Raw genomic sequence first — 27742 nt, forward strand, 5'->3', positions numbered from 1 at the left:
AACCTTATTAGTAATTTGGTAAATGCAAAATAAAGTCATAATTGTATTCCATTTTACAACCACCACATAGGCAAAAGTAAAAAGTCTGATAATACCAGTACTGGCACGGACATGGTACAATGAAATTCACAATTGTGAGGAGAGCATAAGTTAGTTCAAACACTTTGCAGGAAACCTAGTAATATTTTCTCACTGGAAGACACACGTATCCCATAACAAAACATTTATATCTTTTGGAGAAATTCTTGCCCATGTAAAATAATGCTCCTTGCATCATTGTTTGTAAAAGCAAAAAACTGGAAATAATCTAAATGTCCATTAACAGTAGAATGGATAAACAAATGGTAGTATATTCATGCAATACAATACGATACTAAAGTTAAAATGAATGAACTCAAAACGACATCTATCAACATGGCTAAATCTCAAAAACACATTACGTTGGGCAGAAAAAGCAAGCGGTGAAGTGATATGTATAGTACCATTTACATAAAGTTTTAAAATATGCAAAACAAAACTATAGGTCATTTATGAATATATATACACATGTAACATATCAAAACACATATGCAAATAATAAAAATCAAAATCAGAATAGTGGTTACCTCTGGGCAGAGAGGGAGGAGAATGGCAGGGATGGACTCACAGGGGGCTTCAGCAATAACTATAATCATTGACTTCATACAAAAAAGAAAATATCTAACACAAAATGTGGAAACATGTTAAGATTTTACTGAGCTGTGTGGTGTGTTGGTTTTATTTACATTACTTTCTATATTTCTATTTGCTGGAAAGATTTCATAACTTGGGGTTGCCATGATTCAGGACTGACTGGACGGCAACTGCTTTTTTTTTTTTAAACTTGAGGCCTGATGAGGAATCAACTTTGTCTTCCACGTAGCAAATTTTGAAAGGCTTGTCAAAATAGAAGTCATGTCTCTGCATTTATTAGTTGGTATGAAAAATTATTATGTTTGAAAACATATGGGAATATTTTCTACTTCCCAGAGATATACTATAAGCATAAATAATTGAATAGTCTTAAGTGTTAGAAGAGTTTTGAACGAACCAAACATAATTCTCTAGCATCCCCTATATCTAAGGAGATATGACATTTTCATCCCCAGGACAGTCACAATAAAATTCTGTCCTCACTAGACAGCTGAACACATGAAAACCATGGTCTCAGGTTTTATCAAGGGCAATTCAGTCAGAAAAGGCGGGAGCGAGTCTGACAGACTTGGCAGCTGTCTATAGGAAGTGAAGGCAAAAGGTCCCATTTATCATGAAAATCTGTTTGTTTTGTTTGAAAACAGTTGTTCATCTCCATAGGCATGGGGCATCGGGCAGGAGGTGGCCATCACCACATTCATTTGAGCCTCAGGGGTAACTCTGGGGTGGTGTGGGCTATCTGATGTCACTGATAAGCTACTGGGGTGCAAGGTTGGCTAGTATGCTATGCCCATGAAAATTCATCACCCAGCAACAGAAACATTTGAGGGGGACCCTTTCTATTTTCAAAGAGCTTTCTGCAATTCTTGAGGGACATCATGGTTCTTAGTAGCAATGAAAATCTTAAGTAGATATAATAAAGGCACATGCCTAGAAGGCAAAGAACCATATATGCTCTGAAAAGTTCCGCAATGTGGTGGCACAGAAGAGACAGTTCAAGATAGGAGGACCAAGGTGGGGACGTACCTTGTTTCTTTTCTCTTTCTTTTTTTCTGGTTTAGGTATAACTTTAACACGGTAGTGCACAAATGCCAAGTATACAGCTTGATAAAATTTTATATATGTATTACTCTCATGTAACTACTGCTTAATTCAAGATATAGAACATTTCTAGTATCTCAGAAGGCTCCTTCATGCCCTCTTCAGTCAATGCTCTCTCCTTCTCAACAAAGTTAACACTCTTCTGCCCCCCATTACCAGTTTACTGCTCATAAACCTGCTATGGACATTCTTGTATGCCTTTTGGTGGTCATAAGCACTCATTTTTCTTGGGGAGAATTGGTCCAAGGGTAGAACTGCTGGATCACAGGGTAGGTTTAGTTTTAGCAGATATTGCCAAAGAGTTTTCCAAAGCGGTTGTGCTAATTTCCACTCTCACCAGCCATGTACGCAAGTTCCGCTTGCTCCGCAACCTCACGAACACTTGTCAGTTGCTTTAATCTCATTCTGGTATCACTGTGGTTTTAATTTGCATTTTCCTGATAATTAATATGTTTACTGACCTTTTGAATATTTTCTTTTTTAAGCGCCTACTTAAGTCTTTTGTCATTTTTCTATTCTTTTTCTAATTAACTTTTTGTGTATTTAGAATATGAGTACTTTGTTAGTCACATGTACTGCAAATATTAACTCCTACTCTGTGGCTTACCTTTTAACTCTCTTAAGGGTGTATTTTTGACAACATTTTACCAATCCAAAAAGAAATCTTGTACCCATTAGAATTCACTTCCCATCACTCCACCCCCTAGTTCTTGGTAACCACTTATCTACTTTCCATCTTAAATACACCATCAAGAGACATTTAAAGAGTTTCTCCTAATCTCAAGAGAAAAGCTGTCTATATTTTACCCGTAAGCATGATGTTCACTGTCATTTTTTTGAATTAACTGATAATTTATTTTACAAGCTTGTTCAGTGTTGGTCAAAATTTCTTTTGCCAAAAAGAAATTTTTAATTTTAATGTAGTCCAAATTATCAGTCTTTTCTTTTATGGCTCACACTTTTTATGTTTTGTTTAAGGAATCTTTGGCTACCTCAAGGTCATACAGATATTCTGCTATGTTATCTTCCAGAAGCTCTAGTGTTTTACCTTTCATGTTCAGAGTTATAATTCACCTGGAATTGATTTTTAAAAATTGAGATGTAATTCACATTGCATAAAATTAATTCTTTTAAAGTAGACAATCCAGTGGTTTTTAGTATGTTGACAAAGTTGTGCAACTACCACCACTATCTAACCCCAGGACATTTTTACCATACCAAAAAGAAATCTCGTACCTATTAGGAGTCACTTCCCATTTCCCCGAGCCCTAGTTCTCGGTAACCACTTATCTACTTTCTATCTTACAGATTTGCCTATTCTGGACATTTTATATAAATGGAATCATACAATATACAGCCTTTTGTGTCTGGCTTCTTTCTTCTCTTGGCATGATGTTTTCAAGGTTCAACCATGTTATAAACCAAAAAACCCAAATTTGAGTCAGTTCCAACTCATAGTGAGCATGTATTAATACTTCATTCCTTTTAATTGCTAAGTGGTATTTCATTGTATGGATATACTAAATTTTGTTTCTTCATTCATCAGCTGATGAACATTTAGGTTGTTTCTACTCTTTGGCAATTGTGAATAATGCTGTTATGAACAAGTACATGTACCAGTTTTTGTGTGAACACGTTTTCGATTCTTTTGGGTATACACCCAGGAGTGGGAGTGCTCTGTCATAAGGTAGCTGTGCGTCGGAATCGACTCGATGGCAGTGGGTTAGCGGGTTTTGGGTTATAGTAGTTCTATGTTTAACATTTTGAGAAACTGCCAAACAGTTTTCCAAAACAGCTATACCACTGTAAATTCCCACCAGAATGGATGAGGATTCCAATTTATCCAAACCCTTGCTGGAGTTGATCTTTGTATACAGTGTGTTGTAAAGGTCAAGATTAATTTTTTTCTATACAGATATATAATTATCCAGCACTGTTTACTGAAAAGACCATCCTTTCTCTACTGAATTACAATGTCACTTATGGTATAAATCAAGTGTTACTTATGTGAACTCAATTCCATTCTGCTGGCCTATCTGTCCCTTTTGCCATCCCAACTTAATTACTGTAGCCTCAAAATAAGTCTCAATATCCCGAGGTTTAAGTCCTCCAACTCTGTTTTTTTTTCTTTAACATCATTTTAGCTATTCTTGGTCTTTTGCATTTCCATCTAAATTTTATAAATCAGCTTACCGATAGATACACACACATACACAATCTTATTGGGATTTTGATTGGAATTGCATTGTACATACATTAATTTTGGAAGACTTTATATCTTTTTAATATCGGATGTTTTAAATCTATGAACATGATCTATCCTGCCAATTTAGAAGCTCTTGTTTATCTTAATATTGAGTAGTTTTTCTGGGTAGAAGATGTGCACATTTTTTGTTAGATTTATTCCTAGGTATTTAATGTTTCTTGATGCTACTATAAATGGCTTCATTTAAAAATTTTCATTTTTAAATTGTTTGTGGCTGGTATGTAGAAATACAATTTTTAATACTGACCTTTTATCTAGCAACCTTGCTAAATTTACATTCTAGTCATTTATCTGTACATTCTTCTGGATATCATCATGCACAATCATGTCCTCTGTGGACAATGACAGTTTTGTTTCTTCCTTTCTAACACCTTTGATTTCTTTAAAATAAAAAAAAAATTATTTCATTTTTTGCCTTACTGCACTAGCCATGACTTCAAGGGTAATGTGGGATAGAAATGTTGATAGCAGACACTCTTGTCTTATTCTTAATCTCAAGAGAAAAGCTTTCTGTATTTTACCCTTAAGCATGACGTTCACTGTCATTTTTTTGAATTAACTGATTAATTTACTTCACAAACTTGTTTAGTGTTGGCCAGGCTTTCCATCTCCATTTATGACCCCGTCAATGGTTACAAACTCCTATGGAGTGTGGCTGTGCTTGTCTTCTCACCCTTCTGACTGAGTGTAGGAGAGGCTGTGAGCTCTCAGCAGAAAGGCTAGAAGGGTCAGGTCTTAAGACAAAGAAAAACGAATGACTGGGGAGAGAAGATATTCGAAAAGCTCTCCAGGAAGTGAAAAGTACTGTATAAGAGCAAGACGGCTCTAGTATCTGGGAAGAAGCATGCACGCGCGCGCGCACACACACACTCTCTAAAGGAAGGAGAAAGTTTAGCTTTCCCAAACATAAGTTTTGCTGTAAATCTAGAAGGAAGCTAGTTTAATTTCTGGAAGCATGCTAGTTTTGTGTCAATTCCCAAAATTTTTCTTTGGATTACACGTGTGGGGGTCGGCCACTATCATTTTTAAAAAACATGTTATCATGGAGAATTTGAAACATATATGAAGTAAACAGAATAGCATAGTGAACCCTGATGCACCGGCCACCCAGCTTCAACAACCAAAATCACTTTACCATTCTCACTTCATCTACACCTCTAATCCAGTGGTTTTTAACAGTGGGGACGTTTCCTCCCAGGGAACATTTGGCAATGTCTGGAGAATTTTCGGTTGTTATAACTGGGAGGATGCTACTGGCAACTAGTGAGCAGAGCCCAGGGATGCTGCTATACATCCTACAATACACTGGGCAGCCCCCTCAACAAAAGAGTATTCAGCCCCAAATTGGGCTGAAGTTGAGAAATTCTGCTGTAATCACTTCCTACCTCTCATTCAATATTTTGGGTATAAAATTTACACACAGACAATTCTTAAAACTGTTCAATTGTGACAAGTGGATATACCCAGGTAATCCATACCCTCTCATACGTTTTTAAAATATATCCCTTACCAGATTCAACAATTTACCTTTTTTTTTTTTTTAAATTTGCTAAGGTTTTTGTTTTTTAAAATTTATCATGAATGAGTATCACATTTTATCAATTCATTTATTTTTCGTTTTAGGAGTGCTTAAAACATCCCACTGCCTTTAGGAAATGTACCTAGAAGAACCGTGTCTGAGAATAACCATCCTGCTTTCTCATTTTTCTGATCGCCAGACTGCCATGACGTACACACTACCTGATTCTCTTTTTCTTTTCCATGGTGTTTGGGTTAAAAAAAAAAATCTAAAATTTGCTTTAAACATGTTTTCTTCAGATAGGTTTGAATTATGTGAGTTTAAAAGTCAATATGGTAAATAAAGATAACAGAAAGAAAAGGAAAATAACTTCATAGACTGAAATATATTGTACAAAATATCTCAGACTCCATAAGACAGATCTCAAAGGGGCTCGAGAATGCCTGGTGTGGTGCTCTTACTGAACACAAAGGAAATGAGTCCTGAGCTCCGACGCGACTGTTCATGATCACAGGGGTCATTAACATCAGACTGGGGACTGGACCCGGGTCTCGTGGCGGCCCAGGGCCCTTCCCCTATGCCACACTGTGCTGCCTTCTCTGTAGTAAATCTGTGCAAATGGATTCTATTTCTACTGTGTGTTCAGTCATATATTACTGTGGCCATTAAGACTAATTAACGACCTGCAAGTCCCACAGGAGTCTCTGAAATTCACAAGCCAGCATGAGGTATTACAAATGCAGGTTCGGTTCAGTTCCACACGCCCATGCAATAGCTCAAGAGGACTCGGGGGCCTGAAGATAAATAACTCACTTTATACAGTAACCAGGAAAGAATAAAGAGCAGGAAAATGTCTCCTTTCTCATTTTAGGCACAAGTATTGAAGCATAACTTAAATTTAGGTCCTAGCCCATCTGGGGCGAAGCAGAGGCAGCCGAGATTAGGCTAAATATTAGCTTTGAGTTTCACAGCTTCTGTTAAAGCTTGGATTACTGCCATTCCATGACTTGAGGCAGAATCTGTGTCAGTCTGTGAGTCTCTGTTAACTTCTTGAATGAACGTGCTTCCAGCTACAGGGTGGCTTAGGTTTCAAAGCCCAGGTGCTCAGGGCAAGCATGGACCCAGCTAAACCTGAACTTCACTTGGGAATTGTTCAAGGGCCACACTGCCCTGCCGCTCTCACCCGCTTCCTCCCTGAGGCTGGGCCTGTAAAGATACATGCCCTCCTATCGTGTTTGCCTGGGGTCTGATAAAGGAAAACTCCGGTTTCAGCACATGGTTTTCTAATTCACATCTCAAAGCAGAAGTACCCACTGGCCACACTGATATTTTTCTGAAAATACTGATTATTTGTGTTTGAGCTGATTATTTTAACATTCTTTTGAAGAACAGAAAACCTGAGGCAAACATAGGATATTAGATTCATGTGATGAAATGAAAACATGATTATTGGACACTAAATCAGCTAGTAAGGCCTGGGCAAAGGTGAAAACTCATGGAAAACATGTTGCCAATGAATCAGCCTCGTGCTCCAGTGGCTTTGTCAAGTCTGGGGACGGAAACACAGTAACATAGTTATAGAGAACTCTAAAGCTTCTCCCAGATACAGAGACAGTAATCACTCCACACCATCTCTGATTACACACTACAGTGAGGTGAACAGAATGAATTCCCAGTAAACATGTGCTAATGAAACTGGAGATGGCGTGTTGGGGCATTGTTCTTCTGTTTCCAATGGACAGAATTAGTTTCATGCTTACGACATGCCAGGGTCAAGAATTTCAAAACACTGAAATGCTACGGTCAGGCAGAGCCTGCGTCTGAATTCCCATAACCTCCCAGGAAGTTTTCTCAGACAACGATACTTTTGACTCTGGCTATAGCTGGTCAGCCAGTTAGCCAGCAACAAGCACTGACTCGATGTTACTGTGCAGGCCTGTGCTGAAGAGACCTCAGGGAAGACGAGAAGTGAAAGCAGAAACCAACTCCTGTCCCTGGACTCAGGAGGCTTAAAATGAGTTAAGAGCTGGCATTTACGGAGGGCTTGGCATGTGCCAGACACTGTGCCACACCCTCTATGTGCATTATCTTGTTTAAGCCTCACAATGACCCTGCGAGGTGGTCTTATGATTACCCCCATTTTACAGATGAGGGAACTGGAAGCATTGGGAGGTTAAGTAACTTGTCTAAGGGCAAACAGTTGCTCCATAGCAGCAATGGCGTTTGGCCTCAGGACTCTGTGGCTCCAGAGCCCATCCTCTTACTGACCACATGATACTGCCTTTTTATAACCTAGGAAGACCACTCGCTTACAAAAACAGTAGCTGCACTTAGCAGATACAAGAAGCACACTGCACTTAGCGGACAGGAGAGATCCTCAGAACTCGCACATGTTACACCCCCAGCTTGGACTCTTCATGAAGGGCCCACAATACGGCGTGGTACAGGCTAACTTGTTGTTTTACTGAGGCACAACTTGGACCAGCACAAGTGAGAGGCCAGTGTGAGGGCAAGTCACTGAGCTGGGAGAAAATGGAGCCTCTACCAAGTCAGACTGATCTGGTGTAAGACCAGGGTTTATAGAAATGTCTAGAATTATATAATTGTCTCACTTAAAATATAGTTCGAGTTCTTGCTCAGCGCTGAGGTGATACAAACTCCGAAGAGATGTCCTGAAGCACAGAACTCAAGGGAACAGAGTGGGGCTGATCAGGGAAAGCACCTCGGGTGAGGTGAGCAGAGCTTTTCCTTACCAAGAAGATAAGGCTTTCTTCGCTTGCTACTCTAAAGTCACCTCTGCCCCAGAGACTAACCAAACTGAAAAAACCAAGCCCACTGCTGTCAAGCTGCTTGGACTCATAGGACAGCTACTAAAAAAAAAAAAAAATTTTTTTTTTTTTTAGGGGGTCCAAAATAATCAGAGCCTTTGTGCTTGCTGCTCGTCTGCCTAGAACACCTTTCTCTCAGGTCTTTACACAAGTGGCTCTTTCTCAGGCCACAGCTCTCAGAGAAGCCTTCTCTGACCATCCAATTTAAACTCATTACTGCCTTCCACTCCTAAGAAATTTTTCCACATAACCTAGTTTTATATCCTTCAGGCTACTCCATTTCAGTCTTCTTCCAGTTTCTTTGTGAACTTGTGTATTATCTGTCTGTTCTTACTAGAATGTCAGCAACAAGAAGGAGAGACCTTTCTGTCTTGTTCACTGCGGTGTATACCCTGCACTGAGAACAATGCCTGGTGGTTAGTAACTACTCAACAAAAATGTTTTAAATAAATAGAAGAATGAGGCCAGGAGCAGCTAGGTTATTATACTAGTCCCAAACAGGGGGAATGAGCCCTTTTAGTTCTCCAGAGCAGACTTATATGAGAAAGGTGTGGGTTTATCTATGGCAAAGCTGTAAAGCAAAGGCCCTATGCCAGCTTCACCTTACCTGTTCTGCTCCCACCATGCTAATTGGTTTGCACTTGAAGAGGTGGGTGATGAACTTGGGAATGAAGGAGCTGTGGATAAGAAAGAAGTGACCAGTTAGGCTTATTCTCTCTTAAGTAAAAAACTGTATAAACTTTCTATTCTTTTTCTTTTTTTAAGGCCTAGTTACTTCCTTACATAAGATAGATACTGTTGTTGCCTACCAACATCCATTGCCTTCTTTTTCCTCCCCAGTGAAGTCCTGGTTTTGCTTGGCTGGGGATGCTGGGAAAAGCTGATCCCATCCTAACCTATATAGGTGAGTTCTAATTAGCCTCAGCCAGGCAGAGCATAGGATGCCTAGGTGACTGCTGCTGGTCCTCTGATGGGGACATCATCTAAGCTGGCACAATCAGGCAGGAGGGAAGGACTTCATTGCATGGCTGGGGTGAGGCTCTCCCCATCCTTAGGGCATTGTCGTGTTTGGAAATAACATCCAGAACTACCATTTAACCACCATTCTGAGGATGACCCAGTCTCAAGGATAGCAGGGTAAAGAACTAGGTTCTTAATGACACTGTTGAACTACTGGTTCAACCATCCCTGGATCTGTCCTATAGCTGGACTTCCTCTTATATGAAATAAAAAATTCACCTATTGTGTAAATCAGTTTGAGTCAGGGCTTCTATTACTAGTAGCTGAAGACATCCTAAAAGATATAAGAGCAGAATATGCATGAGGTAGTTATAGGGTCCTAAACGCAAAAATAGGAAATAATTGCTAAGGGAATAACTGTCATATCAAGGACCAAAATATAGGACCTCTCAAAAATCTGCTTGAGACTGAAGGGCAGCAGGGACCTGGTGGACTGATGATGCTGGTTTGGGGAAAAGGGAGAATGAAATTGCAATAGTCCAGAGGGCTTTCTAGAAAGAACTGCAGAGGCCAAAGCAGACAAAGCTCGATTGTACCAGTGCAGAATAAAAGGTGTGGGAACTAGAAATGCCCATAATCAAGGCAAGATCCAGGCGGAGCTGACCAGGAGGTGTTAAGCAGGGCCCACGACCAAGGGAGAAAGCAATGGGAATAAATTGGGCTTTGCAGGATTAAAGGTTGCTAGCACCCTTTCCTCGTTCTTCAGGCTGTGACCTCCGTCCTCTTACCTCTCTCTACATCTTTTCCTGTACACTGTGATCCAATGGCTTACTGGACATCTCACTGAAATGTCCCACTGGCACCTCCAAGCATATCGAAGGCTCAACTCCCACCTCAGAATCCAGGCACAGTGGACTAGAAACCATCGACTCAGTCAACCAAGTCAGAAACTGGGGTGTTACCCAAGACTGCTCCCTCATCTTCAATCCTGAGATCCAATCAGTTACCAACTCTTCCCCTGAAATTCTCCCATATCCAGCCCCTTCTCCTCATTGCTACTGCTCTTACCATTTCTCACTTGAACTCCTTCAATAGTTTCCTAACCGGTCTCCCTGCCTTTAGCCTCATTCTCTCTAATCTATCTGCTGCCCAAGGGATCTATTTGAAATGCAAATATGGCCAAGTCCCTCCCCTGATTGTAACGGGGCTGCAGACAAGGCCTTTCCTCATCTTTATTCTCTACCTCAGCCTTATCATTCTATGCCCTGGAACCCTATGCTCCAATCCTATTGCGCTCCTTGGAGATCCCATGATTCAGCAAGCTGCTGAATGCCTCCATGCCTTTGCTTACACTGCTCCCTCTGCCTGGCACAGACCTCTACCCTAACATCTAATCTACTATATTATACTTATTTGCTTACATGTCTACTTCCCTCTACTTAACTGTAAGTCACATGAAGATGGGACCATGTCTACTAAGCCAAAGCACTTAATTCTGTGTGTGGGTCACTGCAGGTACTCAAGTGAATGCCTGCCAAGTGGATAATAAAGCATGTTTTTATACTGGCATCAGGTACTGCTTTTTGAATGGCAGCTCAGTACTAGCACTTTAGCTGAAGGCTTACACGTGTCTTCTCATTTTATCCTCACAACCACTATAAGAGGCTGGTCTTATCATCTCCATTACTGAATGGAGGAAAATCAGCTTAGCGGATGAGGGTTCAACTTACAGTTTCAACCACAGGAGTGATCTTAATGTCTAAACAGGCATTTTTTTTTTCCTTCAGAGACCAACTGGTGGCAAAAGGAAACATCTATAGCTTTGAATTGGTGGGGTAGGAAAGGAAGTTAAGGGGGAAGGAGCTTGCCACTGTAGAGATCAGATCTTGGCCCAGTGATCAGAAAGGAGTGAGAACAAGGGACGACTTGGAAGGGATGCTTCAGTGCTCTATACGAGAGCCAGGCCTAACAAGGAACGTGAGATTGAACTCATGACTAATCACAACTGAACACACAGTCTGTAACCTAAGTTACTTCCCAGTAGAGTAAGTTCTGGCTATGCCCTTGAACTGTCTCTGTGTGCTAGGCTACAGGGGGTGGGTGGGAAAAAGCTAGTGACCAGGAACTTGTCTTTGGGGGAGAAGTCCCCACAGTGTGAAGATTAACTGCCAAAGGCAAAGGATGGCGGCAACTGCCCTGGGCTGGGGAAGGGTCTCCTTACTGTCCCACCTCTGAGTGGGGACCCAGGTTAGAATTTTAGGAGGATGAGAGGGTACCACGGATTAAAACAGAAAACTACTTGCCAGATCACAGGCTGAATTTTTCCAGATGTGAGAGGTGGGTATCTTATTCCCAGCTCACTCAATACGGGCTTAGTGATAAAATTAAAGGGCTCTGAGGGCTCTGAGAGAATGCGAGGCTGATGCTGGGACTAGCGAAGTCAATGGACTCCTTATTCACTTTAATGTTGGCTAAGTCAGACCCCGTGCATCCACACTGGGGATTTTTAAGTACAATAAATTTTTACAGAGACAGTGTTTCTACCTGTGGTTATGGGGAAGGTCACAGTGTGATTTATCAGCAGTACTTTTAACATACATTAATGAGCGCCCAGAGAGCAGAGGGAATGTCAACTCCTGGCTCATCTGCCATACTGCAAACACTAATGCCTCCCTGGAGAGTCCACTCTACCCTGTCTTGACAAACTGGAACATGAAGCTAATGCTCTGAAAGCCACCCTAAAATTGTTGCTCCTTAAGGATTTATTTGTGATGGAGAGGAAAGCCCTAATTGAATACAAATTGAGAGATTTGGGGAAGACAGAAACTTGGAGTCCTGACTCACCATTTGGGACTTGGATGAGAACAACCTAAATACAGTAGCTTGGACTGGGTTGACGTTCCTGAAGTCCTTCCCTGAGAAGCTTGCCAAAATGCTAGTTGGATAATTGGTCAGAGGAGACTTTGACCCTCTACATTGCTGGGTCTCAGGGGGAACAGTGCTACAACCAGATGCTGATCGGCAAAAGACCAAACTGTTTCCCCACTTTAAAACTCAAGTCAGAAATGGCCACACACGAGGATGTGCGGGAAAATACACAGCTCAGCGTTCACTCATATACCTTGGCAATGGAACTCCCTGACTCGCTCTTCCCAACTTCTAGCATCTTCCCCAGACTCAAGAGATGTCCACAAGTGGTTAAATCCTGGCAGCCACAGTACTAAGTACTATGGGGAGGAAGGAAGAGAGGGCTCAAAAGAAACAGAACTGATGGTCCCTGCTGGTAGAATCTGGCTGCAGAGATAAAATGCATACATGAAATCACTGGAAAATAATCTTAATTACCTAAGCCCGTGGAGGGGAGTCATATCCACATAATTCAAAACAACAGGATCCCCAACTCATTTCTGTTTGCCTTGATGTGGTTAACGCTTGTACTGCTCTTGCTGCTATTTATGACTTTAAGTACCAGACTTAGTTGTATTATTATGCTTCTTGTGGGTACAAATTAAAATTAGTTTGCCTGCAGGCACCAGAACGAGCCCCAGCTGGATGGTGGGGACACCTGGATTGTGAGCATGCTGGGTGGTAAGTGTGGCATTAAAAATAACCCAGTGATGAGAATGTGCCAGGACTTACTTGGCAAATTTAATGCAGAACTGAGTGAAGTACTTCCGTGTGGAAGCGAGGTTGTCACGGATGATGGGGACGTTCTGTTTAATGTGAAGAATGACAGAGGTGACGTAGGGGCTCTGGTCACCAACGTGCTCCACATTCTGCCACTGCATCTGAAATAAAGACAGGACAGAGCAAGCCTTTAGATCCTCCTTAGGAGCAGCCTCACCTGTCATCAGGGCAGGGGCAGGTGGGATAGAAATTAAGGCCATAGCTTGTTATCACAGGAAGGGGCCTATCCATTCTGTAGGAGTTAATCATGAATAAAAGCAAGTTTGCCCACCCTACTGTTGACAGCCAAGTGTAACCTGCCTTTCCCTGCCCTATCCATATAATTGAAACAGCCTTCCCTTCCTATCTAAGCTGCCATCTTCTGAAGGAATCCTCTCCAGTCAGACAAACTGACGGTCCCATTCTTCTGTCAACTGTTTCACCAGTAGGGGACTGCAGGAGGATAGAGGAGGGACATCGAATTCAGAGCAGACTGGTTGCTTGGGAGATCAGAAACTTGGCTGGGCTAAAAGAAATGAAACCTGGAAGAGAATTGACTTATACCTTTCTCTCAAATAAACTGGGAGAAGTTTGGGAGTTTTTGAAAAGGAAACTAGAGATGATATGGTGTATGAGATTTGCTTCAAAATAATCTGAGGTTGGGGAAGAACATGGGGACACAAATGAAACCAGTGACGCTCGGCGGTAGATACACGGGGTTCATTATACTATTCTCTCTTACTTGTCTATATACTTGAAATTTTTCATAACAAAATATAGAACAAAGGTGTGTGTGTAGAATCTTAAACTCCTAAAATCTTTAGGATTATGTTGGGATTTTAATAAAAGGAAAGGAAAGATGCTCTCCAGCAAACACCAGGGGCAGATCAGAGGGTAAGACAGTGACAAAGGGAACAGGGCAGGAAAGAGGCACAGTGACCGTGTGGATGACAGGGGTGGGGGGAAAGGAATAGCAACGAGAGGGCTAACGTGGTCCCTGACTAGGCCATGAACACAAATGAGATACTTGCTTTCACCCAAGTGCTAACAACCTCAGGAGAATTAGGGGAAATGCTCTGGAAAACATCTAGAGTGAATGTCGCTGGCTAAACTTCTTGGAGTAAGTGGTACTTAGCAGCACTGGACACTAGAAAACAGAGAGGGAAGCAGTGCTGTAGTGGTTCTTCCCTCTTTGGTATCCATGGAAGAATGGGGGCAGCACGGGTGCCACCAGCCTGCCCCAAAGCTGCAGGGAACCCACTTTAACCCTGAAAAGAGCGGGAATGTGCTGGGGGAGTTCTGCTGAGTCAGCCTCACAGAATGGAGCTAGTCTGTCTGCTAAACAGATCCTAAGCCAAATGCAAACCATATAATAAGTTCACAGAAGGAGGTCAGTAGTCCTGAGGCCTTGATATCTCTGGCAAGAAAACGCTATTTTTATAGAGCTCCTGGGAGAAGGAAAAATTGGATATTGAGAGGGCTTGTCTGAAAGAATCATACTGAACATGGATGATTCTCCAGCTCCTGGGAAGCTCAGATACTCTCTGCTTTGTCTTAATGTCTCCTCAAATCAGCAGAAATTTGTATGCTAAAAGCTCTAGGTATGTGTAAGCACAGAATCATAGATCATCTTCATTTTACAGATAAGAAAAGGCCCAGAGACATGACAGTCTTAGGCAAGGTCTCACAAGTAGACCACAGGAAGAGAAGTCTCTGATTTTTTTTTGGGAAAAAAATAGAAAGAAACATTGGAAAAACAGTAGAAAGGTCTAATATGAACTGACTTTGTTTATATTCTAATGCTTTGGTTATGTGTAATACTTTCCTCATTATCTTTAACATTCAAGTGGCTTCTTTTTCCATCTGATCTTAAAGATTTGACCCACCCAAAGAATAAGCATCCTAGGTGATTTTAAATGAGCTCATGAGGGTGAGGCCAAAACTGACAGATGCTGTTAATGTCTACATTTCATCTTCTTTTCCCCAGCTCTGCTGCAAGACTCGAAGCAGCTTGAGAATGCCCTGGGTAAACAGGGCAGACCAGGCAGGGAGCCCAAGGCCCCTACCCTTCAGTCAACATGAATGAAGCTCTCCCACAGTAATGACTACTGTTTTCCAAGTTGGCAGTGTTTTATATTTCAAAATCTCAAAAGAGTTTATAAACAATTATCTAAACATTACAGTTCTCTGTTAACAGAAAACAACCAGAAACGGAGGTGGTGACATGTACCGTCATTGGTTACAAAGCAATTCTAAAGCAAGAAGAATGAGTGTGGGACTTGGGACTTCCTCAAGTTCCCATTGGTTATATATGCACAACATCTAACAGGTCTTGATAGCCACTAGCCACGTCAGGATGTGACCAAAACTGGAACGTAAGTGAAAATATCTGATTCACTTTAACACTCTAGCCAGTTATGACTCCGATGGGCAAGTTAAAAGAAATATTAACACAAGCCAAGTGGATTCATGATTTCAAATTTGAGTCAGCTTAACAAAGTAAGAGAGTGATTTAAAGTACTGGAGAACAATGAAAGTTGATATTGCTTTACTGTTTTTAAAACATTTCTTGTTAGCATTGATTCTGTCCTGTCATTGCCTCAGATGGTTTGATGCTGACCATCATCTATACCCCCGGCTGACTTAGATTTTGGCTGTAACTTAAATTGCCCAAGGCACCTATGTTAGGACCTACCATGTGCAGGCCACTATACTTGGCACTATATATATCACCTCACTTACTCTTCATAAATGATCTCATTTAGTTCTCACAACAATCTTGTAGATGAGGAAACTCAAACAGCTTATGCAATTACCATATGGCTGAGCAATTCTACTACTAGGTATATACCCAAAGGAACTGGAAGTAGGGACTCAAACAGATACATGTACCCCAGTGTTCATGGCAGCATTATTCACAATAGCCAAAAGGTGGAAACAATCCAAGTGTCCATCAACAGATGAATGGATGAACAAAATGTGGGATGTACATACAACAGGGTATTATTCTGTCATGAAGAGAAATGAAATTCTGGTACATGCTACAACATGGATGAACCTTGAAAACAGTATGTTAAATGAAATAAGTCAGATACAAAAGGTCAAATATTGTATGATTCAACTCATATGAAATATGTAGAACAGACAAATAAATAGACACAAAGTTTATGAGTGGTTTCCAGGGCCTAGGGGGAGGAAGGAGTTGGAATTATTGCTGAAGGAGTATGGAGTTTCTTTTTAGGGCAATACAAAACATTTGGAAATGGATACTAGTGATGGTAGCACAACGTGGTAAATGTAAATTATATCACTGAATTGCACTTAAAAATGGTTAACATGGCAAACTGTTGTTATATATACCCGTTGCTGTCGAGTTGATTCTGACTCATAGTGACCCTATAAAACAGAGTAGAACTGCCCCATAGGGTTCCCAAGGAACGGCTGGTGGATTTGTACTGCTGACCTTTTGTTTAGCTGCCAAACACTTAGCCATTGCACCACCAGGGCCCCTTGTTATATATAGTTTAGCACAATTACAGAAAAAAAAAAGCTCAACGAGGTTAGGTAACTTGCTCAAAGTCACACAGCTGGTAACTGGCAGAGGTGGGACATCTAGGTCAAACACTACATAAGGCTGCTTCCTGGACATTTGCTTTTTTTTTTTTAAGGAATAAAAGCACTTAATTGGTCCTTCGTTAAGGAGAAGTGCTGTTTCTCAAGGAGAAGCTAATGAAACACACAGTGATCAAGCAAAGGCCTCTTTCTAAAAAGGAAATAAACACTAGCTTGCACTGGAAGAAGAAACATCACGAAAAGCCATCAGCAGAAATATGACTCCAACTTTTCCAGGCAAACCCTGCACTTGACATTTAAAATTTATCCTTCTACTCTTAAAGTTTCTCCTTTTGTTTTGGGGGTGAATACCAGATGATGCTCAATGGGTACTATATAAACAACAAGAAAAACAGCTTGCAGAAGAAGCAGGAACTAAGATGCAGGGCTGACAGAAACAGCAAGCAGGGAAATGATCAGGCTGATACTGCTCAGAGCTTACAGCATCCCATATCTAACCACGGAGGGACGACTATGTAGCCGGAACATCACTAGGGCCTGTGGTTCCACTGCCTGGGGAGGGTGTGCCTGGTCTGTGCTGATACTTCACAGGGAGGTAACCACTTCTTGGAGCAAGCCTGCTGTAGCATCGGTCTGACCAAACCACTGATCAGAGAGCAGTGTTCCACAACTAGCTTACCATGGAACTTGTTTTTTTTCTGTTGCTACATGAGGCCTAGAAAGAGGTCTCCTGAGAAACTAATCTTTCTCAATTGAAAGTTTAAATTTTCATCTATTCATTTTGATCACTGGATTAGATATATAAGAGCACAGAGTCAGACGTCTGGACTCAAGGAACACTTCAGGCGGCAGTCAGGGTCTGGTGCTGTGGTTTAGGCTGCTGGGTCATCAGTCCCCAGGGACCATCCTCACTCAGGCACACACACAAGCACGTATGCACACACCCACGCACCCACACACTCATGCACTCACTACTCACTCATGCATGCATGCAGGCACGCACTCATTCATGCACACACTCTGATCTTTGCCTGGGCTGCTGTTACCCATAGAACAAGCATTTACTATGTTTATAGGTACTTTCTGGTGTTCAGCACTGGACCAAGCATTGTGTGGAGAACAAAAAGGGAGAAGAGACATTTATTAAAGACCTACTAAGTGCTAGGCACCATGGCTGACACTTTCATGTGAGCTTACTGCTTATAACAATGCAGTGAAGGAGGTACTATCACTCCCGCGTCACAGGTGCTCAGACAGGCTTGCAGACAAGTGACCTGCCTAGTGAAACATAACTTCTAAGCAGCAGGCTGAGATCTAGACACAGGTTTGTCTAACTCCAAAGTCCACGTTTTTTCCACTTAATCTTACTGTTTTCTAAAAGAAGCGGTTACCACCCTAAATGAACTTGAAATTTGCTGGGGGAACTGGGGGGAGCAAAATCTCGGTGTAGAACGTGGTCGAACCATAGACGGCGTGGCAGCAGTGGTGACGGTGAGAGGAGGAGGGAAGAACGTCTCCTCTCACTTCTTTGATCAGGGACACGTGCTCCTTAACTCCAAAGGGAAACTCAGAAAGATTCACAATAGAAATTAGAGCAACAAAGGCCTTCAGAAAATACATATATTTTTCCATTCACCGCCTGGCCGATGGCAAGGTGAATTTGTACAACCTTTCTTAAAAGCAATCTGAAAATATCTCATAAACCTTAGAATTTTATGTAGCTTTTCTAACCTGGGCAACTCCTCTTAAGGCAAAGGAAGTGAATAATTATGAATGTCCAGAAATATACATACATGAGGGTATCTGTCGTCAGACTGTTTATCACTGTGAAAAAGTAGAAATAACCTTAATAGCCATCAAAAGCGAACCTTACCAAATACATTTTAAGGGATGCAGAAGATTATAGAACTGAAGATGATGACATTTGGAGCCAGCCAATCATGAGTTCTAATACTGTCTGTGCAACCTTCTAACTGTGTGATTGGGCAAGTTCCTGTCCCTCTCTGAGCCTCAGTTTTCTCATCTGTAAAATTGGGATGAGGATAATATCTGTAATACATGCAGTTATTGAAAGATGATGCACAGAACGCTCTGAACACATACTAATTTCATAAAAAATATGAGCTATTGTTATGATTTTAACAACAAATACATGGGATACAAAAAACAATAAATACTATGGAATACTATGTAATCACTAAAAACACTGTGGCTCCAGATTAATGACACAGAAAGCTATTATAACCTGCTAAGGGACAAAAACAGGTTACAAAATAGTATCAAAGTCTGATTTTTATTAAAAAAAAAAAAATACAAGCTGATTATTTTCAAAACATATCTGTAAAAAGAAAGACGGAAAGAAATGCATCTGTTAATAGGAATTGCAGGCGACTTACGTTCTTTTTTGTCATCTGCATTTTCTGCAGTGAAGGTAATTTATTTTTCTCATAACGAAAAAATCTTTTTTATAAAAAAAGAAGGATGTGCTCTCACTGGAGCCGGAAAGTGGACCTGAGGATTTCTTAACCACAGAGTTCTGGGGGCCTCCTGCATTACATCTGTATTTTAATGACTGGGGAAAATGAGAACAGACTTGAGGACTGTCCTGGCTATTTTGAAATGTCTTTGGGGGATAGTAATGCAGCCATCTAAATCAGTACATGTTCACAATCCTGAAACCTAATAGAAATTACACGTCAGACTATGAGGAAATTTAATTTGTTCAGTTTCTTTCTTTCTGTCTTTTCTAAAACTACCATCAATGGGCAAAAAAAACTAAGTGCACTTGATTTTGGACAGAGACTTCAATTCTTTCAACCTAGGGATGTGAGTGGCCCTAGGTAAAAAGACGTAGTAAGGAGGGGACCACGGGTCCCTTTAAGGAGGTCCCTGCTTTTTTAAATATCCTACGTGTAAGGCCATCATCAGGCATGCTAATTCCTAAGGATTTGCAGAATTTACATTTAAAAGACAGAACTCTTGGTATTTCCACCAAAATGCTCTGAACAACTAACTACCTTTTTGAGAATCAGGGGGCTTGGCTTTACTTCTGGCTTCACCACTATAAAGCTATTTTGCTTTGGGTATATTATGAAAAAGAAGCAAAAGAACACACACACCAGAATAACAATTCCTTAGTTTGCAGGGAGAAGTGTGACTGAAAAACAGACTGGAATACTTGGCTTGGCTGCTCAACACATTCTCTCCCCTGCAGGAAGGTCGTGGTGTCCGATCAAGAAGAACTGAAGACCAGCGTGGAACATGATTGTGAATGCCTGAAGAACTCATTATCAAGTAAGCATGAGAACTCGCATCAACCTTGCAGTAGTGGCCACACACTGCCTTATTGCTCCTGTGTTTTAGGCAAATTACGTAACCTGATTTTGCCTCAGTGTCCACATTGTCCAAAAGGAGATACTAGGACCTACTCTGTTTGGTGTGGTACAACCCTGCATACACACAGACCTGAGTCTGAATCTTGGCTCTGCCACATTCCAGCTAAGAGACCTTGGACGAGTGATTTAACCTCTCTCAGTTTCTGTTTCCTTATCTGTAAAAGGGGGAAGTAACATAGCTACCTCATAAATTTCTTGTGAAGATTAAATAAGACAGTGCATTTGGGTACTGGATTGCTATTACCACCTCATGAAGGTTACCTAAGAAAATGGTGCAATATGGGAGGGGAAAGTGGTCTGAAAGGAAACCTTAACATAACTTGTTAGCAACACTACTGTACTACACATCTCACACTGACAGTCTCGGAGGGACTGCTAAACTCTCATCATATTTGCTTCCCCTGTCTGGGCTGGGCCTATTTCAGACAGCTTCTGCATGTTTTCCACCAAACTTTGCCGTTCTGTGTTCTCCTCTCCTTGCCCAACAGCAGGGCTTTTGTCCTTGCCCTGGGAAGCTAATAGTAAGGAGTGGGCATTCCTTAATCCTGACCTTTCTTCAGTCAGTCCTAGGAAGACCTGCTATGAAGTCCCACATTATCAGCAACACTTGCCTGTACAGAAAGATTTCAGGGGACGCTGTCGTCCTGCCATCTCCAACAAAGATGCCCAGTTCTCCTACTGAGTGTCTACGAGCTCCACCCAGCCAAAGCTGCTCAGTAGCTATTTATTTTTCACTTTGTCATCATTCTTTGGTCAATCGGTATCTACAGGCCTTCAGTTCTTTCATCTTCCTGTTTTCTTTACCTTCGAAGCCATTTAGCAGGTACCACTGTTATGCAGGAAACCCTGGTGGCATAGTGGTTAAGAGCTACGGCTCCTAACCAAAAGGTTGGCAGCTCCTTAGAAACCATATGGGGCAGTTCTACTTTGTCCTATAGGGTCACTATGAGTCGGAATCGACTCAACGGCAATGGGTTTTTGGTTTTGGACTGTGAAGTAAGTACTGTGTGCCATGTCTTGGAGACCCAAAAATAATTAAGACACAGTCCTCAAGTTGTTCAGTTTTATACAGGAGACAGATATAAAAATAATTGCAATAGATGCTATAACAAAGTAAAGGGGTAGTCTAAGTATTGTGGTGTCTTGAAGGAGAAAGAGGTGGGACAAAAAACGAAGACATTGCAAGGAACCCAGGATAGCCAAAACAATCTTAAAAAAGAAGAAACATGTTGGTGCACCATACTTACCAATTTCAAAAGTTACTACAAAGCTACAGTAATCAAGACTGTGTGGTACTGGCATAAAGAAGGCCTACAGATCAAAGGAATAGAATTAAGAATCCAGAAATAAGCCCATATATTTATGGGAAATTCATTTTTGGCAAGGGAACTAAAACAATTCAATAGAGAAAGAAAAGTCTTTTCAATAAATGGTGCTGAGACAGTTGCAGAGCCACATGCAAAAGAATGAAGGCGGACCCCTTCCTCACGCCATATATAAAAATTAACTCCAAAGGGATCAAAGACCTAAATATAAGAGCTAAAACTATAAAATTCTTAGAAGAAAACATAGGAGTAAATCTTTGTGACCTTGGATTAGGCAATGGTTTCTTAGATATAATACCAAAAGCAAAGGCAACCAAGAAAAAAAATAGATAAATTGAATTTCACCAAAATAAAAATCTTTTGTGGTTGAAAAGAACACTATCATGTTGTGCATCTATCACTACCACCCATTTCCAAAATTTTCCATCACGCTTAACAGAATTTCAGTGCTCCCTAAGCAAACATGATGAATGTAATTAATGTCACTGAATTATACATGTAAAAAATGGTGAAATGGCAAATGTTTTGTTTTATATATATATATATATATATATATATATATACACACCACAATAAAAAATAATAGTAACAAAAAAGAACATTTTCAAGAAAGTGAAAAAACAACCCATGGAATGGGAGAAAATGTTTGCAAACTATGTATCTGAAAAACCCAGTTTTGTTTTTTTTTGGATTATCTGATAATGATCTAGTATTCCATATAACAGAATATTATTCAGCCATACAAAGGAATTAAGTACTGATACATGCTACAACATGGATGAACCCTGAAAACATGTTGAGTGAAAGAAGCCAGTCCCAAAAGACACATATTATATGCTTTTGTTTATATGAAATGTCCAGAATAGGCAAATTCATAATATATAAAATAGATTAGTGGTAGTAAGGGGCTTAAAGGAAAGGGAGAATAGGGACTGAGTGCTACTGGGTACAGGGTTTCTTTTCGGGGAGATGAAGCTGTTCAGGAATTAAAGGTGATGGTTGCATAACCTTGTGAATATACAAAAACCACTGAATTGTACACTTTAAAAGGGTGAATTTTATGGTATGTGAATTATATCTCAATAAAAAGGGAGGGGGACATCTGAACTGCCCATTGGACATACAAAAGCAGGAAAATAATTCTAGGCATTAAAAGAAATAGAACATGAAAAGACTGGAAGCACAAAATAACAATTCACATTTAGCAGTTCAGTGGTTAGAGTATAGGGTATATGCACAAGAGTGGCAGAAACTGAGATAATAAGGTAGTGAAGAAACAAATCATGAAAGGCCTATACACCAACCAAGGAGGAGGTCATGGGTGCCTCCCATGAGAATGCCATCTCCTCCCAGGGGAATGGACATAACCAAATAGCTTGACTCAATCCATTTTTTGAAGGAAGCCTCATTCCAGGTGACCATATATAAAAGATATTCACAGCATTGGCTATTCTAACTTTTCTCCCCACTAGAATATAAACTCTTGGAAGGCAGCCCTGTTTCCAACCTTGACTCTATAGGTCCACGTACAGAGTAGACTTGGAATTCTAAAGATACTTAGCGAGACTGGCAATTTTGACAAAACTCTGAACTTTACTAACTTCGTATCTTTGCTCATATTGTTTCTCTGTTCAGAATGCCTTTCTAATCTCAAATTTACTCAAAACTTCTCCATCCTTCATGGTCTATTTCAAATGCCACTTCCTTCTGAAGGCCTTCCTCAGTGCAAGCCCATGGAGGGCATATTTTGTACTCTTTTTAGGTAACTTATTTCCTTATATTACAGTTATTAGGGTACTCCTCTCCCTCATACATGTTTTACTCCACACCTACCAGAATCTAAGCACCCTGGGATAAGGTCTATGTCTTTCTCGAGTCTTGTAGCTCCTAGCACTGTGCTGGGTAGATTCTGAATTGAACTGTTCAACTATGGCAAAAGGGATGGAATCAGAGACAGACATAATCATTACCAAAAAACAGAAGTTTAAAAAAATCCTAGAAGAAATACACAAAACAGGACACAGGCACAAATAACAGACAGCATATGTTGAATCAATTTGTGACCACTTGGCTTGTTTATATCTGGTCATTTTCATCACATGGATTTCATTTTGCTAGAACTCCAGAAGACTCAGAACAAAAAGTAACGGTCTACCAGTTGCAGCATTCCCAAGTCTGTGGTTTTCCTCTGGTATAAACAAAAGATTCTGAAGGTATGGTCTCTGTTAATATTTGCTGGTGTGGGTCTGGGGGAGAAATTTGAGGGAAATCCACCTAATGAACTGACAGTTCATATAAGCAACACCTGGAGTGTTAAACCCCCTCTAAGTGTTATTTTACTAGAAAAAAAAAAAAAAATCCATTCTTCCTTGGGTAAATGTTAAAATTCTTTCACCAGCTGCATTCCAATCTCAAGTGTGTGGCAGTTCAGGAGAGATAGCAGCTGGAACAGATCACATTCAGGATGTAGTGAACGTTCACCAGCAGCTAGGGGATAATCAGAACCTACAAAATAAGTCCTTAGGGCCATGTTCCTGCCTTTAACAGAATGGATTGGCCTCAGTTTGCCTGCTCAGAGTGTTCCACTTATTAACGCTGAGAATACTGGAAAGACATATCGATATCTAACTGGCAAAAGGATCGGCCTTTGAACAGGAACTTTGTGGCATGAGCTACTTCAGGACTCCTCACATCACTCCATAAAACCCTAAGGCCTAAGTTTTTGGTTTTAGTCATATTTTTGTTAAATATTTATAATCTGCAAAACAAATTCAGACCAAATGTCTTCTTACACAAGCCACTGCTCCTGACAAGAGGGAAAGGGAACTAATGTTTATTGAACACTTATTACGTGACTGGCACCAGGCCAGTCACTCTCTTCATGTTCCATCCTCACAACAACTCTGGAAGGCAGGTATCTGTATTAACATACAGATGAAGAAACTTGGGCCCAGAGAGATTAAGTCATTTGCTCAGCATCCCTAAAAGAAAAACTTGAAGAGTTAGGTCTATCTGCCTCTAAAGCTAATGTTCTTTCCACTGTACTCTGCTACTGGCCAGTATGCTCCAAAGTTCTTTCTCCAGAATTTGCAAGAATGGTACAAAAGCCTATGGCTCTAAAAGTGAGGTTGGCACAAAATTTTTCTGAACAGGGCCAGAGAGTAAATATTTTAAGGCTTTGTGGGCCATATGGACACTGTCACAAATACTCAACTCTGCTGTTATAGCGCAAAAGCGGGCACAGAAATGCATAAAGGAATGAGCACAGGTGTGTTCTAACAAAACCTTATGAAAACAGGAAGCAGGCCAGATTTGGCCTACAGGCTATAGTTTTCTGACTCCTACTCCAGAAGGTTCTAGAGCATGTTATTTGGCCTAGAAGTCAGTAAAGAATTGCCTACTTCCAACTTAACTAATCAAAAGCATGACAGTCTTCTTCATCGAAGATAATATGAGGGTAGAGGGTGGTATAAGACATGGTTCATGCATTCAAGGAATTTACATTCTTTGGGAAGAGAAGACATGGGCACATAAAAGCCAAATAGCAATAGGCATAGCACATGATAAATGCCAAAAAATGGAACTAGAGACTGAGGGCCACCATGACATTGAAACCAGAGTCCACAATCCTGATCAAATAATCCTGCACTGGCCCCAGATCTCAGGAAGAAGTAGAAAAGAGCTGGCAAGATTGATGAATGAGTCAGGAAATTACTGCTTTTAGCGCTAACAAACACACCCATTCTGGTGAGACCACATTAAGGTTTTCAGGACATGTCAGATGCTAATCAGAGACAACACCTCCTTTGGACTTTCAAACACATGTGGTCCTTGTCTCATTCTAAAAGGACAAGCAATTGGCCTAAAGTACAGGATAAACTGAGTGCTTCAGGCAACTCTTGGAGGTCTTTCCGTTCTCCTCCCAGCTGATACTTGAAGCACCAAAGAGCCTTCAAGCTACCCGCAGAGGCAACAGAAACCATCTGGAGTCCTTTTGGAAGTCTAGTCAGAAGCCACTTCCTAAAAACCTTACCTTGCTCATGGCAGTCAGGGCAGGATCACAGGCAGCATCGAGATCCTGAACCAACAACTGAATACTGCTAGAGATGACACTGTAAATCAAACGAATTATCATGGTCACCCTTCAAAAACGACTTTCTGAATGACTGACACAGCCCCATCCTAACGCACCTGTGTAAAAACTGGACACATCATTTCATCAGAAAAGCTCCAGTTTTATTTCGAAAGGGAATTAATGACAATGGAGAGCCATTCCGGGTCTTTCTTCAGTCCTGCTACATGTCCTGGTTTTACTTGGGTATGTCCTCACCCAGTCAGGACACAAAATTCCATGGCTAGTCTCCCTAAGGTGCCCTGGTGGCACAACGGTTAAGTACTCAGCTGCTAACCGAAAGGCTGGCAGTTTGAACGTACCCAGTGGCTCCATGGGAGAAAGGCCTGGAGATCTACTTCCATAAGATTACAGCCAATAAAAGCATATAGGGCAGTTCTACTCTGTCACATGAGGTTGCTGTGAGTCAAAAGTCGATTTGACGGCACCCCAAAAACAACAAAGTCTCCCTAATTGTAACCCTAGTGTCTGTCTTTAGGCATCTCCCTCCAAAAATAAGTCTTCTCAAAATGTTTAAATCAGAAATGGAAAAAAAAAAAAACATTGAGAGGAAATGATCTAAAAAGAGAATTTTGACTTTTCTTCAGTCAGTGGTTGCTGTGAAAGCAGGAGCTTGGTCTATCCCTAGAGCACATTTAAAGCCAGTGGGATAGGAACCGACCCCAACAAAGATACTACCAGGGAAATAGGTATTTCAAGAAGGCTCGACTGTATGAAGTGCCACACCAACTTTTTGGATTTAAGAGCACTGTCCACCCAGCCCCTGAAAACACACACATCTAATGGCTAAAACACTGGAGATGGGGCAGGCCTTCCATGGATTTAGGTAGGGGCAGGTGGGAGTCCCTGTACCTGACCTTCCCACAGGGATGGCCAAGGAGGATTTTTTCCCTTTTGTTACTCTGGACAGTGCAATGATAAAGACCCTGTGAGTTAAAAGAACGCCTGCATCTGGGAAGCCAAAATGGGAGGCAGCTGCGCCAACTTCTTCTTACTGGCTAGTGGTGAATAACCCTGATCCAACAGAAGGCTCTGAAAACCTGTTAGGTTCTATACTGACCTAAAGCCGATGGCCTGGGACATGCTGCTTCATGAACAGCTAAGGGGGCAGGTCTTGAGCAAATATGTGCAAGGTACATACGTGCTGAATGTGTCCATTTCTCCAGTCAGATTGATGCGTTCAGTCAGGCTTACATCAACTTTTTCTTTGAGTTTTTCTTCCAGCTATTAGAAAAGAAGAGAAACAAAAACCTGTTTAATGGCTCTCCCAAAGAATACCATGATGACAGTAGTTAACATTTACTGAGTTTGACGATTCGGGCACAGATCTAGGGCACTTTTCATGTGTTAACTCATTTAATTCTCACAACCACCTTATGAGGAACATACTGTTATTATTCTCATTTCATAGATAAGAAAATGGAGGCTCAGAGAGGTAATCAATCTGCCTAAGGCAGTAAGTGGTAGGGCCAGAACTAAAATTTCCTCCAGAACCTGTGTCCTTTAATGTTGTGCTATATTTGTTTCTTAGGACACAATGACAACTCATTTTGTTAATTTTCAAAAGACCTAGATGTTAAGATGCCCCTTGCCCCATGAACTGTAGGCTTGACCAACAACGCTGGAAAACCTTTGGTGGTGGGTGGCAGTAAAATCAGTTAAAATATTCATTGAGTGCTACTATGGGCCAAGCACCATTTTATGTGATGGGGATATGGTATTCCTGCCCTCATCAGCCTACAGTCTAGACAGACACACTCAACAAGCTCCTAGCAGCCTCAAAGAAAAATATAACTAACCAAAACCAAACTTGTTGCCACCAAGTCAATGCCAACTCACGGTGACCTCAAGTGTTACGGAGTAGAACAACTGAATAAGAACTGTAAATATCTCTCAGAATTTCTGGGTATGGATAAATTTAGCACTCTCAAGCCTATTTCCCAAACTCTAAGAATAATGAACGTTTTGTCTTAAATTAAAAATGCTCTTAAAAAAAAAACCCTGTTGCTTTTGAGTCGATTCCAACTCATGGCAAGCCCATGTGTTACAGAGTAGAGCTGCTCCGTAGGGTCTTCTTGGCTATAATCTTCACGGAAGCAGATCACCAACCTTGCAGTTAGTAGTTGAGCGTAAAACATTTGAGTCACCTAGGGACCTAAAAATGCTCTTAAAAAAACCAAAAACCAAACCCGTTGCCATTGAGTCGATTCCAACTCATAGCGATCCTATAGGACAGAGTTAAACTGCCGCATAGAGTTTCCAGGAGCGCCTGGTGGATTCAAACTGCCAATCTTTTGGTTAGCAG

At 41.0% G+C, this 27742-nt stretch overlaps 1 protein-coding gene across 4 annotated transcripts in view; it reads right to left on the reverse strand.

Annotated features, from left to right (window-relative positions):
* Positions 1 to 27742, reverse strand: part of VPS53 (VPS53 subunit of GARP complex) — a 144449-nt gene that overhangs the window by 13525 nt on the left and 103182 nt on the right. For all 4 annotated transcript variants that reach the window (XM_049858738.1, XM_049858735.1, XM_049858736.1 and 1 more), the window contains 4 exons: positions 26579 to 26661; positions 25339 to 25417; positions 12986 to 13134; positions 8994 to 9063 (listed from right to left, as the gene is read on the reverse strand). In XM_049858738.1, coding sequence (XP_049714695.1) covers positions 8994 to 9063; positions 12986 to 13134; positions 25339 to 25417; positions 26579 to 26661 — 381 coding nt within the window. The remainder of the gene's footprint in view (positions 1 to 8993; positions 9064 to 12985; positions 13135 to 25338; positions 25418 to 26578; positions 26662 to 27742) is intronic.

Source organism: Elephas maximus, chromosome 19, assembly GCF_024166365.1.
Source record: "Elephas maximus indicus isolate mEleMax1 chromosome 19, mEleMax1 primary haplotype, whole genome shotgun sequence".
Classification (NCBI taxonomy): Eukaryota; Metazoa; Chordata; class Mammalia; order Proboscidea; family Elephantidae; genus Elephas; species Elephas maximus.